The sequence below is a fragment of the Pimephales promelas genome, chromosome 1 (genome assembly GCF_988280905.1).
Source record: "Pimephales promelas chromosome 1, fPimPro1.hap1.1, whole genome shotgun sequence".
Classification (NCBI taxonomy): Eukaryota; Metazoa; Chordata; class Actinopteri; order Cypriniformes; family Leuciscidae; genus Pimephales; species Pimephales promelas.
This window is the reverse complement of record NC_142769.1, coordinates 30,292,094-30,307,673: the sequence shown is the minus strand read 5'-3', so window position 1 is coordinate 30,307,673 and position 15,580 is coordinate 30,292,094. Positions and strand designations below refer to the sequence as shown.

At 37.2% G+C, this 15,580-nt stretch overlaps 3 protein-coding genes across 6 annotated transcripts; 1 reads left to right on the top strand and 2 right to left on the bottom strand.

Moving 5' to 3' along the window:
• Positions 1-811: 811 nt before the first annotated feature.
• On the bottom strand, positions 812-3,111 carry LOC120491828 (SPRY domain-containing SOCS box protein 3). 2 transcript variants are annotated; one of them, XM_039689836.2, is made up of 5 exons: positions 2,845-3,111; positions 2,418-2,573; positions 2,001-2,132; positions 1,572-1,762; positions 812-1,489 (listed from the first exon to the last, which is right to left on the bottom strand). In XM_039689836.2, the coding sequence occupies exons 2-5, from the start codon at positions 2,566-2,568 to the stop codon at positions 1,277-1,279; spliced, it is 687 nt and encodes a 228-aa protein (XP_039545770.1). In that variant the 5' UTR covers positions 2,569-2,573; positions 2,845-3,111; the 3' UTR covers positions 812-1,276. The 2 variants fall into 2 exon arrangements, with proteins under 2 accessions (XP_039545770.1, XP_039545916.1); XM_039689982.2 differs by having other exon boundaries at positions 1,374-1,505.
• A 119-nt stretch (positions 3,112-3,230) lies between these two features.
• On the bottom strand, positions 3,231-12,455 carry atg13 (ATG13 autophagy related 13 homolog (S. cerevisiae)). Of its 3 annotated transcripts, XM_039689491.2 has the most exons (18): positions 12,243-12,455; positions 10,847-10,927; positions 10,660-10,740; positions 10,437-10,556; positions 10,305-10,351; positions 9,078-9,218; positions 8,486-8,526; positions 8,297-8,393; positions 8,091-8,189; positions 7,558-7,651; positions 6,814-6,912; positions 6,370-6,465; positions 6,057-6,196; positions 5,867-5,954; positions 5,452-5,529; positions 5,256-5,369; positions 4,409-4,537; positions 3,231-4,008 (listed from the first exon to the last, which is right to left on the bottom strand). In XM_039689491.2, exons 2-18 carry the CDS (start codon positions 10,913-10,915, stop codon positions 3,931-3,933), a joined length of 1,611 nt encoding a protein of 536 aa, XP_039545425.1. In that variant the 5' UTR covers positions 10,916-10,927; positions 12,243-12,455; the 3' UTR covers positions 3,231-3,930. The 3 variants fall into 3 exon arrangements, with proteins under 3 accessions (XP_039545425.1, XP_088985584.1, XP_039545501.1); XM_089129458.1 differs by lacking the exon at positions 10,305-10,351; XM_039689567.2 differs by lacking the exon at positions 6,814-6,912 and having other exon boundaries at positions 12,243-12,453.
• Positions 12,456-12,592: 137 nt separating this feature from the next.
• Positions 12,593-14,899, top strand: harbi1 (harbinger transposase derived 1). Its single transcript, XM_039689159.2, has 3 exons — positions 12,593-12,700; positions 12,920-13,606; positions 13,710-14,899. Exons 2-3 carry the CDS (start codon positions 12,937-12,939, stop codon positions 14,084-14,086), a joined length of 1,047 nt encoding a protein of 348 aa, XP_039545093.2. The 5' UTR covers positions 12,593-12,700; positions 12,920-12,936; the 3' UTR covers positions 14,087-14,899.
• Positions 14,900-15,580: the final 681 nt, after the last annotated feature.

Sequence of the window (15,580 nt, the reverse complement as noted above, 5' to 3'; positions counted from 1 at the left end):
TGATGTCATTTTGTCCTCTTAGTAAAATTGTGGTTTTATCTATGAGGAAATATATCATAGTGCGATACGTTTTTGCTGGTGTCGGAGTACGTAAAAACGCAAGTACATCGACATTCCAGTCGTGTCACGGGGCTCTGTACGTGGAGTGGGAGTTACCCCTTCGCTTTAAATTTCATAATTAATGGATATGAACTGTCAGTATTTCGCACAAAAGGAGAATTGTTTCATGATCTGAAGTCCAAAATAACCATAAAGCAGGTACTTGGGTACTAATCAATTTAGCACTAACGAGTTGTGTCATATGCCTTGATATTGAATTGTAACTGTTTACTGTGTCATCCAAATGTCTTATTCATGTCAATACCTCTGAGCATTGACATGTGGACCAGTGGCTTTAATAGTTTTAGACAAGCTCCCTCAAACCCACGTGTCTGTGTGCCTTACTGGAGTGAACTGGCGATGATATTAGCTGTTGAATTGAATTCCCCCTCTCTGGACAGATGTGTGAACTTTGTGCCATTCTCTTGTATCTGTATCCAAACACACACCTGTTTACCTGTGCTGTAGACGTGTATCTCTGGTTTCCTGGTGGAACTTTTACTTATTACTTCTTTCGTGAAGGTTCTTTTCTTCCATCTTGGCTGTTAAAACATATTCTGTGCTTTTGAAATCTTTACTTTTGTATATCATGTTGTGAATTCAGAGTAATAAATTGTTAGAAATGGTGTCATATATTCCCCCCCTTTTGTGGTTTTGTTTTGTAAGCTTTAGAACATATACAGGTTGTGATGAGCAAATAAAAACAGATAAGGACAGATAAAAGCAGGCATTTTATTGGCTTTTAGATATTTTTTTCCAGTAATAATGACATGGGGAGTTCATTAAACTAAAAATAAATACAGTTATATAGTATTTTGGAACTTTGTCATTGCCACTTCACCAAGTGCAGAAATTAAGAATACAAACAGGAATACAGATACAGAAAGAGGTTAATTATAATAATTTAAATATTTATATATATATATATATATATATTATATAATATATATATAAATAATTATTTAAATTATTATAATTATAAATTATTATACAACGGCTTTGAATTGATTTTATTTTTTCAATTTAAGCACACAAAAATAAACATTTTTTTAATAGGGGCTGCATATAAAATGAATCCATTGCATTGGACATAATTGTGATTTGTAGAATTACAAAATTGTTATTGTAATTGTTATTTGAAGTTGACATGATCTAAACGTATCAGAAACGTATCAGATTATGCCCTGCTTAATTGTGCATGTGTGTGTATTTGACAGACCAGAGGTGTGGGTAATGGTAATTTGTGAGCGTGTCTACAATGTGAAAGCGACTGTGTGATGATGTAAATACACTGCTCCTTTAGGGAGGAGATTCTCTGGCTTCTCAAACCCAGCTGAAGCTCAGTTTCAGGGGCAGTAGAGCTCACCATAGGAAACAGAGCCTTGCTGACCTGCAAGGAACAAAAACTTTATTTTTTATAAGTACCCACATAACCTACATATGTATGTGCAGTGATGTTTCCCCCTTTTTACCTCCTCTAGGCCAGAGAAGGCCACCCCAAGGTTCACTCCATTTCGGAAGAACGTCAGTGTTCCAGCGCTCAAGTCCAGCAGAACCCCAATGACTGTATTTCTTTCATAAAAAGGCTCTGAGTATTTTTGACACCTTCCATTATGCCAGATGAAGCCTTTGTATGATAGACCCCAACTCTCACTGTCAATGCCTTTTTGAAAAAAGAAACAGGACACTCAACAAGTCAGTGATTCACACAAAATGGGACAAAATTCCTGTTTGATAATTAGATGGTGTAATTAATTTAAATGAATCAAACTTTGTCGCTGCTCCCTATTTGCCATTTACATCGTGAATGATTTTGGCCATGACACATTGATTGTCTGTCTCCCTAAAATGTGGGTGAATAATGTGGTGGACGTTTCTAAGAGAAACATGACTGTACTCACCTATGAGGTTAATGAACCTTTGGTCTCCTGTGTGAAGCAGTGCATTTTGGGTACCAACCCCCACCATTACAGAGCTTCCATATGGAGGCTCAAGGAACTCAATCTCCCAGTAATGCTCACCATGGGTGAAACCTTATGTAGAAATATTTGTTATTCTGAAGTAATGAGCATACTCTACATTCCTTGTATCCTCAAAACGACAACACAGTACCCGAGAACTCAAGTAGAGCATAATAAAAGCCTTATTAGCATTACAATCACTAGTTAAAAATTAACTTACGCCAGTCTTAAGTGCAAACTAGTACTTAATGTTCAACTACACGTTTATATAGCCTGTATGACCTTGATTAAATGTAACAGTGAACTTTATTGCAATAATACGTAAGAACAACAAAAAAAGCGAAAATAGAGTCTCACCTTTGCTGCCTCTAACCCCTGCGGTCCCCTGACTGTCCAGCAGAGGACTGACATGAAAATAGACAGCCTGTCGGCATCGAGACAGATGAGCATCAGGAGATTTACTGTCCGGATCCCATTCCCAACTGTCCCGAGTGTGATCTCTAAACATTTGCTCTCCAAAATACAAAACAGACACTCACTATGCCGCAAGTAAAGACAAAACAAACAAACAAGCATTTGCTCTCATTTGAATATTTAAAAGTTAAATATACATAAGTTGAAGCTCCGTACCACTTTAAGTTATTATTACATAAAGACGACTGACTAAGCGAGCCTTTCTCGAGTGTGGACCATAGATATCTATGGTGTGGACACCTATCTGACGGGTACTATAAACAAACGTGTGTACGTGAATTTACGTAACCCAAGAGTAACTAAAACTTACTTTTGTAAGCGATTGAAGTCCGCTTTTGCAAAGAAGACTGCACAGTCCGCTTTACATATAGGTGTTGTTCAGATTGCTGGGCAATAGAATAACATTTCACTGTCAAAACAACACTGTTTCATCCTTATATGGAAGTAGGCGTGTTTGTGCTATTGTACTCATGAATTTTCAAATAGCCACTGCACACGTTCCTTGGTAACCTTCCAGTTACGCAACCTAATTAATATTAATAAGCCAAACATTCGCCTCTCTATTGGGTGAACGTCAAGCTTAAGGAACTGGAAGTTTCCCTCAAGGAGACTCACTTTTTTTTTTTTTTTTTTTTTTTTTTTTTACCAGTTCAGGATTTATGAGAGAGACTGAGAGAGAGAAAAAAATAGGCTGTGTGAAATAAATCAGTTTATTACACAACATTTACATGCCTTATTTAACAAAGTGAGGGGAAGAAAGATGACACTTTAAATAATTAAAGAAGGTCCAGCTCCTAGTGACTTGCCAACATAAGCTTTAAAAAAAAGACAAGGAAAAAAAACATTCCTCACCATTCAAGACCTGACAAGTTGTAATCTGTCCCTACATAAAGAAAGTTTGAAAAGTTATGGTAAAATGCATTTACGGGAAAGCAGATAAGCAGACAGACTCACAATTCACTGTTGTCAATGTTCACTGTAGTGTCATTCATGTGCAAGCCCATATTCTCAGATTTTCCCTTACACTTCAGAGATCTGTTTCAGTGACTAGTCAGTGAGCTGGATGTGTTGTCAGGATGAGCAAAACAAAAATAAAGGCTGGTACAGGTTTATACATTCATTACAGTGAGCATTACTTACACAGTTCTGCTATCTTAATAAATACAAGGGTGGGAGAATTAATGTTGCTCTTCCTTTAACAGATGCTGTCCCCAAGCCAGTGGATTCATCTTATACCTTACCTCAGTTAACTTTTTTCCGTAATGATGATTCTTTTCATACACCATTGCACATGGTAAAGCTGACACAAAACATTGTTAATGAAAATATCGATGCCTGAAAGTGAATGAAGCAGGACGAGTAAAGAGGTTGTGAAGGATGAAATCTCTGTTCTGTTCTATTGTAAGGTGTCCACAAATGCATCAAACTCGTCAATGTTTTTCTCATAAATGGCCAGTTTCTCTGGAAGAGAGTCCTGTAAAAATACATTCATATACAAATTCAAATACATTCACTTTACCAAAGTTAAATAACTTTACATCACAATGTTAAGAGTTAAAACATCATAATATGACATGAATATAATGAATCAGTCACCCTACCCAACAGTATACATAGTTTGTATACAGATTCAGTTTCTAAAAGAACTACACTTAAATAATACTTGCAATTATTTAATAGTTCTTAATTTTAGTATCCACACAATTAAAAATTTTCAATTATGATTTTAACACCAACCCTGGTTTGGTGCTTAAAAAAAAAAATCTGTCTTATGTATAATAACTTGTCTTTCTTGCTTTAAGGTCATCCTGTCCCATTTAGACTGCAAAAATGTCCAGAATGTGCTGTGATGCAAATATGTGTTTGTTTCTCACCAAGTCCTCAGCCATAGACTGAGCGCTGACATCGATGGACAGGCTTGCGAGTTGAGGAGGGTTTTGAAACTCTCTATAGAAAGTGCCTAGATCCATTGGCAGAAGGTCATCCTTAGAGAACGCTGGTTTCTGTTCGGCACACATAAACACAGAACTGTTCTTTAAACACAATATGAACTATATCTGTCTTTTACTTTATACTTCTAAGGTTTGACTAAATAAATACTTGCTTGTTTACACAATTGGTTTCATAGTACAATTCTCATGTCCCTGCTGCCAAAACAAAACAAGACAGTATTTTCTGGTTTTCTCTCTCTAGTAACATTTGTATTGATTTTCTAGCTCAATAATCAATAGCTCTGATAAACGCAGTTATGCTCTGTCATGGATAAACATACTTACAAAAAAAAAACCACATGATCAAGCAGGTCTCTTTGGGCCTCTCTGAGGCAACACTCACTAGCTTCAAAGAAGTCCATTTGGCGTGGGATACTACTGCATCATTTAACACTGTACTTATGAAATAAAAATGCAGAAGAGTAAAGTCTTCTTTAGATTTATTAAACATCAATCGTCTGGAGCTGTCTCTCAGGTCAGAGTCTAAGCTTCTTTTCAGATGAATTATTGACTTGTCTGGATCACTAGATGCTCTGTGAAGGGCTTGATAAACTCCCTTTTGCTGTCAAACCTCTATAATGATTCTGATCAGTCCCCATTCATTCAATGCTTTGCTAATGCTGTGCCTTTCAATGTGCTCGCTGCAATATAGCTCTCAATATCTCTAGAGGAAAGTAGGATACATTTTTTATATATATATACTGTATATATCATGTAGTGGAGCACCTACAAAGTCAACCATGACAAAGTCGTCTTGTGGCTGTCCCCCGCTGTGGCTCGAGCTGTTTGAATGCAGGCTGCCTTGCAAAGGAGATGAAGGGGCCGGGGATGGAGGAGGGTGCACCTGCAAACAGAGAAAAATATGAAGAGACAGTGGAGGCCGCAGCTGCAAGCTAAGGACATGTAGTGGGTTTGCTTAAGTATACCATTGGGTCGTTCTCCTCCAGGTCATAGACTCTTGGAGCGAACGCAGCAAAAGGAAGATCCAGACTGTTTGTCGTCACCTAGAGTAACATGTACACAAAACGTCAGAATGCATTTTGCAGGTTTGCCCCATCTTTGTTAAATGAATTTATATTTTAAAAAAAAGAGGACGGATTGTGATATTGGTACAAAGTCTATCATTATAGGTGATTGCGAGATGCCATTTAGGTAAACACTTCTTGCACTTTGGCACTTTATTTGTGGCCTTTGGAAATTAAATCTCATGAGCTTTTTGGCCGATATCATGTGCGGGTTTTTTTTTTTTCTTTTTATATGAAAACATTTTAACAAATTCAAAGAACATTAACTGATGATGGAATGTTTGTTCTGATTTTGTTTTTGTAAGTGTATTCTAACCTGTGTGGTGGCTTTGTTGACAAAAGCTCCAACTTTCCTGGTGAAGGTTGTCTCAGGAGCATCAGAAGGGCACACAGTCTTCACCTCGCTACCACACACACACACACACACACACAAACATGGATTCAAACTTTGCTGAATTGACAAATGAAAAAAATGAGTACCGAACAGAATCTCTTCACACTCTTACCTGCCACAGGATGTGGGTGGTGCCGGCTGATGGGACTGTCCAGTGGGGCATGATGGGATACGACCGTGCTCAGCCGCAGTGCCATGATTAGGTTGAGCCGGGACCTGTGGGACTCCACCTTCTTTACCTGGCACAGCCATCTGATTAGGTAGAGAAAAACACATGGCCACCTTGGTCAGGGCAGAATGACAGACAAACATACACGCACTATTCTGTAGACAGTAATTCCCAGCAGCTGGTCTACATCAGGGGGGATGAAGGGCATGAAGTCAGGACAGTGAGAGTGGGGCCCCTGCATGTGTGTGGCCCGTACCTGGTGAGGATGTACAGCAGCAGGACAAGTCGTAGGATGGCACAAATCCACAGTTCCCAGGGCAGGAGTCTGATATGACAGACGAGAGCTGTACAGCTGAGAGACAGAGAGAGATTCATGTCACAATGGGAGTGAAATGTCAGATTAAGAGTCCGGTCCTGTATTAACCTCACTGCAGAGCAGAGAGCAAGAGGGAACAGAGAAGTGGTCAGAGGAGCAAACACAATAATAATTCAAATAAAACAGCAGGCAGGTGAGCTCAAGGAGAAGGCAGCAGCGATCGTGTGCAAACAATCTCTAGGATGGGTTTTACTGTTACTTAATTAAAAAGTTATTTGATGTTATGAAGGGTAAGCAGTGGAATAAAGGTTACTGGGCCAGGACACACACACTCTTTGTAATTATTCTACCAGCTGCATGCGTGTACACACACACACGACTCACTTGCTGTGAGATGCCAAGCCCCATGAGGGGAACCTTCAGTGTGGCCATCAGAGCCGGCTTAGGTGTCTTAAAATGTGCCTTACTTACAGTACACGCACACTACATGCACACAGAAAGAAAGAAAGAGAGAAAGGAAGAAAAACAAGGGCAACAGAAATGAAAGCACTACCACAGAAAGAGATAATGGGGAGAGAGAGAATCTGATGCTATAGACACATAAATGGCATTTTATGACCGTGTTGACTTTGTTAGCATTTGCCTTCTGAACCCTGCAATACCACTCAGTACAGCAAGACCAGCGTTATTTTAGTATTATTCATAAACTATTTTAACATTTATAAATATTTTGAAAAAGCTTTTATTTTTAAACATTCATTTTTTATTTTAACTTTAGTTGACATTTTTGTAAACATGTTACATGATTTTTTCTTTTTATTCATTTTTTTTAATTATCTATTTTACTTTAATTTATTTCAGTTTTTGTGATTTTAGTACTTCAACTTCCAAGGCAAATATTCTATTTGAAGTTTTTGTTTTTAAAATACTGAAAACTATTTGTTCTATTTTTAGTTTTACAATAACAACACTAATCAGGACAGCAGTTTATCGATTATTAGAGGTTAAAAGTTATTCTCTAAAATGACAGGCTGCACTGCACCTGTATTGAGGCTTGACCTGCACAAAGATGGTGGTAAAGGGTTACTTTTGATGGAACAGATGAGTAGGTGATAGTGACGGCATTACCTGTGATGGTGGGGAGGTGGAAAAGGATGTGGTGCACACCTCCTGAGAGTCTTCTATTCCTGCATAAGCCCCTCCCTCATCTTCTCCAGGAGCTCTAAGAGAAAAAGAGGAGGTATGAGGCCAGAGGTTAAGAGAGCAGTTAGCAGTTTGAATCTCTGTACTATAAGTATGTTGAAGTGAGACACTGGTATTAGATCCATAGTTTAAATCCAACTAGAGATGTGATGGAATTAGTTTTATCACTATTACATAGGTCTATTGTACAACATTCTACTGTAAAAAAAAATATGAAAAATAAAAAAACATTTTGAGGTTCAACTGGTGAGGTTCTATACTTCTATATCATCAATGAAAAAAGTTGCTTAGTATTTTGGTGGATTTTTTTTCCCTGAACTATTTGTTTAATAGAAAGTTAAAAAGAACAGCATTTATATGAAAAACATTGTTTTTATGTAACATTGTAAAACAAAAATCTTATTGATCCCAAACGTTTAAACAGAATAGTATCTATTCAGTGAAATGCTTTTTCACACCTGTAACTGCAAGGATGCATGTGTGCCATATTAGTGAAGGGTCGCTCCACAAAATGATCAATGATAATACCCATGATGGGGCCTGTCCTCTCAAACTGCCTGTGAAAAAAACACAAAGACACCTAGAACAAAACCACTACAAAACTACTATAACCAGAATGCCCAATCTTTTAAACGTGTTGGATACGGGAAGCTGTGATGTATACCTTGAAGACATGAGGGCCAAATTAGTGCGATACGCACAGGACAAAGTGATGGTGCCTATGGGAGTGCCTACAATACCCACTCGCACTGTCTGGAACCCTGCGGAGAGACGTGAAGAATCTGAATAAAATACACGGCTCTCTGGAGAATATCTACACAACATTTATTAGTGTTTTGCTCCTCAGTATTACCTTCCCCAAAACCTGTCAGCTGGACATCTCCAAAATAGATCCTATCAAAGAGATATTATTAAGATAATGTCAAGTCATTTTATTTATTTATATAGAGCTTGATACAATACAGATTGTTTCAAAGCAGCTTCACAGTAATAAACAAGAAATAAGAGTATTAATGTTGCAAAGTTCTTTAACTATTAAACAAATACAATTTTTACTGTAAAGCAGCTCTAAAAAAGAAAAGTGTCATTATTCATTATTTATTTCAACACTGTGAATGTTGCAGAGTTCAGTACTTACGAAAAAAAACTCAGTTTAATAAAGCAGCTCTACAGTAGATAATAGTGTCATTCTTCAGCTCAAAATCAGTTCAGTGTGAATTCAGTTTAGTTCAACAAGTGCAAAGCTAATTAAATTATGAAACAAGCTATAAGCAGCTCTAAAGACAGCAATAGTGTAATTTAATAATATTCAGCTCAAGTCACTTCAGTGTTGATTCAATTCAGCCAAATAACAGTGTCAAGAAATGTAGCAAACTCGATTTCCCTGCATTAAATCATGTATTATTATGAGGCTTTGTGGACATTGAAGGAAGTGTGTTGTGTACCTGTAGAGTATGACATAATCATGGCCTTGTTTACGTGAAAGCTTGTAAGCAGGTGTCACCCTTGTGATGGCCAGTAAAGACTTGAGCAGCAGCGACAGCCGATTATAAACTGTATAGGACACTTTAATGTCCTTATCACACCTGGAAAAAAAATCCAAACTGTAGTTATGTCCTGGTATACGTTGTTAATGTACCAACCTCTACACAGAGCAGTTGACATCTGAATGTGTAAGGGCAGGGGTCGGCAAGCCCACCGGAATATTTTGGAAATCTGTTTTTTTTTTTTTTAATTTGTATTACCTGATAAAAAATATTTCCACTAATTGGTGCACAAAACTCTTCCACTACTTTCACGATCACAGCAATTTCACGATTATTTTAAAGTATAAAGACGGTAGCGGTCGGAACTCTGGTGTATCTATACTTTGGACGGAGCGGGTGCGGGTGGTCTGAGCCCACTCCCGACATCTTTTGACAGCGTATCCGCAGCGTATTGGTAGTGAAACCATTGTCAGTCAACAACATTCTTTTTAAACAACAAGGATGTTTGAAATAGTTTGGCAGAAAATGGCCTACTTCATTTATCAGTAGGGCAATATGGTTTTCGTTTATGTTGCTTAGAAATTTCATTTTAGTCATGGGCTTTGTCCTATTTAATTTGTTATTTATATTTCATTCATTTTTTTCTGTGACATTTTTTTTTTCTGCTGACTGTACAATGTTAAAAAAATATTTTATATCGACACAAACACAATTTTATAGTATTTATAATTGTTATAGGCTACTTAATCTCTCTTTCTGTAAGAGACATTTGAATGGGAGAATGGGAGATTCTGGAAACGAGATCTACATTTTGGGCCCACCAGGTGGGGAAATAAAGGGGGAACACAGTGTATTTTAAGCGGTTGCTGAATAGAACTTTGTGGGAGCGGGATGAAACAGTCCCGCACAGACCTCCTTAAGCCTTAGGTGTGTATGTTGGTTGTGTAGCCTTAGGTGTGTATGTTTAAATGGCTGTAATCTATTATCACAATACAGTGATAAGTAATCCAGTAATTAATTTTTTCTATTTTTGATCGGAGCACACAATCAGAAAAAAACATTGTTATTTGTTTTTTTCATTTTAGTTCAGGAAATTAATAATGGAAAAACAAGTCGTTGGCCCACCATCTACTAGCTGCGGCCAAAGTTACTTGCCGACCCCGTAAGGGATCAGAGTGTGCTTACTTTTCATTCATTTCCAAACACCATGTCTCCAGCTCCATGGAGTCTCCCTGCATTGGTAAACATTTTTAATACTGAAGTAAAAATCGTAGACATTTTAATACTCAAGTAAAAATCTTAAGCATTAGATTAGACCTCTGAAGTTTTGAGGGAGATCTCCACACACATGGATCTGCCGATGCCAGGCAGCTGTCCAGCAAGAGCTTTTTTTGCCTCATGAGTCACCTCAGGGATGTCTTTTATAGCCAGATTAAACTGAGAGAGAACATAAAGACACACAGACAAACAGAGTTCATGTTAGTTATGATGTAAAGAAAACAGGGCTCTTCATAAAAGGAGCATCCTCAACGTGTTTTACCCAGTCTGAACCGGTCGGTGATGAAGATGAGCAAGTAGTGATCTTCTCTCCAAGTCGGGCTTGAACTATAACCTGCACGGTCTGAAAAACACACAGGTAAAACAGAGTACATCATCATTGTGTCGACTGGGAGACCAGATTTCATGGATGCAACAAAACCTTATAATGTATTGTTTAATGCAATCACCTTCAAGGCAAAGAATTTGATGAATTTATCCAAGTCTTTCTTGTCCTGTAGGCTCAGATCACTATCCATCGTCGCATAAGCCTAAGACATACAAATGATAAAGAGTTTTCTCAATAAGCGTTGGAAGATATGCTTTACAGATAATATAGTACAGTAATCGAAAAGGTATATAACACACATAATTAAAAGTCAAGTCATTTAGTAGGGGAAGATGTCCCATTAAGAACAATGTAAAAAACTTCTGTTTTTTTGTTGTTTTTATTTCTACAAATATTTTAAAATCATAATATATTCAGATACAACAAGATGACAATTTATCAGCCAAAGTCTTATTAGGGGAAATGAATATAAGTTATTCAAAGAGGCCATCTTACTCCACTCCACAGATAAACATTTGCAGAATGTGTAAATTATACATTCTGCATACATATTGCTTAATATAGATTAAAATAGTGTAAAATATTATATCTATTCTATTTGTCTGATTATTTGAATAACTGACGACAGACAAAGCAGAATCCCAGTTTATTCGATCACATATAACAGACACATGAATGCATTTAAAATTGATTATATTTTAATTGAAGTTGTCAATAACAACACTAAATTCAAGACGTCTGAAATGAACATCTAACTAACTTGAGGAATTATTGAATAAACACAATATAATAATGTTATTAGTAGATTATTATTATTATTATATTTTAATAACAGGTCTTCTGTTCTGAGGGCGGAATAATATTTTCCCTTTTAAAGTAAAAACTAGCCTATATTTTTAAACCCCACAAATCTAAAAAACATTCATTTGTCCACAAATTCTTCATTAACAATGACACGGAAACTTTGATTTTCAACATACCACAATGATGACAGATCAATACTTTCCACAGAAACAAAATTAGATCAGTTAACCTCAAAACTGTTTCTATTGACTAAAAATGCTGATATTCATATGACATGAAAAAACGAAATAGAGCATAACCATTTACCAAATGTGTTGAGTTGGGATTTTGTGCCATGTATAGTCAAAATAAAAAAAAACAATATGGGGGGTCATCTTTTGCACCATCCCACCTAGTAATAATAAACGAATTCACTGATGTCTTTAGTGTCATTCATACTGTCACATCCCTGACAGCTCGCCTCTAAGCAAGCATTTAACGTTAATAATGTACGCTAACTTGCTCAATAGAAAACAATAACAATAGCACTCTTCTCTTCAAAACAGATTTATAACAATCAATGTCAACTGACAGTCAGTTAATCCGAGAAGAGATTTGAAACAGCAGACTCGTCAATTGTTTTTGACATCCAAACATCTCAAGTTGTTTACAATCATCATCTGTATCTTTTCAGTCAATGCTAACACCTTAGCAAAACACGCGCACATACTTACAGCTCATCACAGAGTGGAGATTCAACTGTTAACACGCAGAATATGACGTTAACGGTGGATAGTGACCGTAGCTGATTGTGTGAAACGGTAAAATACAGCCTAAACAGTCCTGTATTTTCAATTAATCACATCGTAGCACCACAACCTCACACACTGACGGGCGCCCCATTTTTGTTTATGTTGCTTGTTTGGCTAGGTCTGGAATGACGTGTTGCCTGTACCGATTCGACCACACCACTTTCGTTATTTAGTGAAAAATGGTTAAATAATTGTATGCAATTGTTATAATAGCACATATAATAATGGAATATTTTAATATACATCTTCCCGCTCTTAATTTGTTGTCAAAAGTAACGAATACAACTAACGTTATCGAAACTGCAAATAACGAATAGAAAATGTGTTAAAGCTGTGGCGTCACATTCAATGTCGGCGTACACAAACAATCACCGGTGCTGGTAACGTTTTTAGTCATTCGCAGTGTTTCAACTGCATTTGTGGTCCTCGAATAGATAGATAATTTATTCACTGGGAGATCATTTATATCAAGAGTTAATTGTGTTAGGTTTTGTGTAAAATACTTTACGTTTCTGGGCTGGTTACCAGGCGATAAACTGGTTGATTTAACGTTAACTAGTTCAGTTTGAGATAGATTCACATGTGGCATTTGTCCATAGGTCCTCCTGAGTGTGGAATGGCAATCTCTATTGCGATCCTAGACTGTGACCTGCTGCTGCATGGTCGAGGGCACAAAACACTGGATCGATTTGATATCGAGACAGTGTCAGATGAATTTCTGCTGACAACATTTGGCTTCCCACGTGAGTTCATTTATTACCTGGTGGAACTTCTAAAGGACAGCTTGTTGAGACGGACACAGAGGTCACGAGCCATTAGTCCAGATGTTCAGATACTCGCAGCGCTGGGATTCTACACAACCGGGTCCTTCCAGAGCAAGATGGGAGATGCGATTGGCATCAGCCAGGCATCCATGAGCCGTTGTGTGTCTAATGTCACTAAAGCTCTGATTGAGAAAGCACCAGAGTGTATTGGCTTCACTAGGGATGAGGCCACCAGGCAACAGTCTAAAGAGGAGTTTTACAGAATAGCAGGAATTCCCAATGTCATGGGAGTAGTGGACTGTGCACATATAGCCATTAAAGCTCCCAATGCAGATGACTCTTCCTATGTAAATAAAAAAGGATTTCACTCAATCAATTGTCAATTAGTATGTGATGCCAGAGGACTGCTGCTGAGCGCTGAGACACATTGGCCGGGTAGTCTGACAGACAGAGCTGTCTTTAAGCAGTCCAGTGTGGCAAAGCTATTTGAAGAGCAAGACAATAATGAAGGTTGGCTTTTAGGTAAGACCCATAGTGAGACCTTCTTGTCATTCCCAAAGAATTCTATGGTGTTGTTTACTGTACATGTGAAAATGTGAGTGTGTTTTCTGCCTCTGGCCTCCAGGTGACAACCGTTACCCTCTAAAGAAGTGGCTGATGACTCCAGTGCAGAGTCCGGAGTCTCCTGCTGACTACCGCTATAACCTGGCCCACACAACAACACATGAGATTGTGGACCGCACGTTCAGAGCCATTCAGACACGTTTCCGGTGCCTGGATGGGGCAAAGGGTTACCTGCAGTATTCCCCAGAGAAATGCTCCCATATCATCCAGGCCTGTTGTGTGTTACATAATATTTCCCTGCAGTCCGGCCTTGATGCCTGGACTTTTGAGAGGACTGAGGCCACGGACCAATCAGGGGAGGATATCGATCCCAATGACACTGTCGATCCAGAGGCTCTAAGAGTTCGACAGGAAATCATCCAAAATCATTTCAGCTAGGACGGAATTTAGGATTCACCATTTAATTATTTTTAATTGTTATTACACATGCCATTGCCTTTTTTTTTGTTAAATGCGTAGTTCACCCCAAAATTAAGTTTTTTTGTCAGTAATTTCTCACCCTCATGTCATTTTAAACCCGTAAGACCTTCGTTCATCTTCAGAACACAAATTAAGATATTTTTGATGAAATCCAAGAGGTTTCTGAACCAGCCGCAACGCCATTGCAATTTTCAAGGCTCAGAAATGCTTGTGAAACCCGGATTTCATCAAAAATTTGTGTTCTGAAGATGAACGAAAGTCTTACGGGTTTGGTACGAAGGTGAGTAATTGATGACAGAAATTTCATTTTTGGATGAAAAAACAAAATTCAGAATTGTCACTTATCATTTACTCCCCCGCATATCGGTCCAAACCTATATGACTTTCTTCTGCGGAACACAAAATATGATATTTTGAAGAATGTTGGTAATTAAACAGTTTTGGTGACAATTTATCCCATTGTATGCACAGAGGAAAAGTACTGAGACGTTTCTCTTAATGTTCCACTGAAGAAAGAATGTCATACGGTTTTAGAATGATATGAGGATACGTACTTCTCATTTATGGGTGAACCATCCCGAATGTGTTGTTTCGTTACTCTGTATTGGTCCTGTTAACAAACTCACAAAATGCAAAGCTGGAGTCTTTTTTTAAATTTCAGTAATTTACTAGTACTTTAGGAATGATATACAGGGGCTTTGATAGACAGGGGCTTTTATTATAGATTACTATTATTTTAACATCCTTATTGATATTTTATAGGGCTGTGCAAAAATTAATTGTGATTAATCGCATCCAAAATAAAAGTCTGTGTTTACATAATATATTTGTGTGTGCTGTATATAATTATTTTGTATATATAAATACAAACACATGCATGTATATATTTAAGAAAATGTGTTATTCATATATAAAATATTTATATTTATATAATATAGATTATGTATTTATATATGTATACAGAATTTAAGCGCAAATAATTCTTAAATATATACATGCATGCATAGGTATTTATATATACAAAATAATTATATACAGCACACACAAATATATTATGTAAACACAGACTTTTATTTTGGATGCGATTAATCGCAATTAATTTTTGCACAGCCCTAATATTTTACTAAAAACCATAGACCTGTAAAAAGAAGAAATCAATAAATTAAACCTTAACAGTATTGGGTCTGTTTATGAATTTGTTTAAAAGCTTGCTTTTAACAACTTACTTTCCAAACAAGGCAAGCTTGTTATTTATTTATGATCTCAGCTCTTTTCAGATTAAACTAGTTAATTTTGTTTTAGATCATGTATTTCAGACAGAAACACTTGCCTATTATGAGTTTCGTCCTCAAAGAAATCCCACTGATGCCGTTTAATCTGAGTAAAAGATATATCGGGGCCAGAATAGAAAGCTTTTAATTTGATCCCGGGTTAATTCATGGTTTTGTTGGC

Bases quoted from the DNA above. Each gene is read 5' to 3' on its own strand.
- LOC120491828 (XM_039689836.2), bottom strand. From the start codon at position 2,568: ATGTTTAGAGATCACACTCGGGACAGTTGGGAATGGGATCCGGACAGT. The intron at 2,133-2,417 runs GTGAGACTCTAT...TTTCTACATAAG, and splicing joins AGGGGTTAGAGGCAGCAAAG to GTTTCACCCATGGTGAGCAT. The intron at 1,763-2,000 runs GTGAGTACAGTC...TTTTTCAAAAAG, and splicing joins AAGGTTCATTAACCTCATAG to GCATTGACAGTGAGAGTTGG.
- atg13 (XM_039689491.2), bottom strand. From the start codon at position 10,915: ATGGATAGTGATCTGAGCCTACAGGACAAGAAAGACTTGGATAAATTC. The intron at 10,741-10,846 runs GTGATTGCATTA...TGTGTTTTTCAG, and splicing joins TCAAATTCTTTGCCTTGAAG to ACCGTGCAGGTTATAGTTCA. The intron at 6,913-7,557 runs GTAATGCCGTCA...GTGTGCATGTAG, and splicing joins CCACCTCCCCACCATCACAG to TGTGCGTGTACTGTAAGTAA.
- harbi1 (XM_039689159.2), top strand. From the start codon at position 12,937: ATGGCAATCTCTATTGCGATCCTAGACTGTGACCTGCTGCTGCATGGT. The intron at 13,607-13,709 runs GTAAGACCCATA...TCTGGCCTCCAG, and splicing joins TAATGAAGGTTGGCTTTTAG to GTGACAACCGTTACCCTCTA.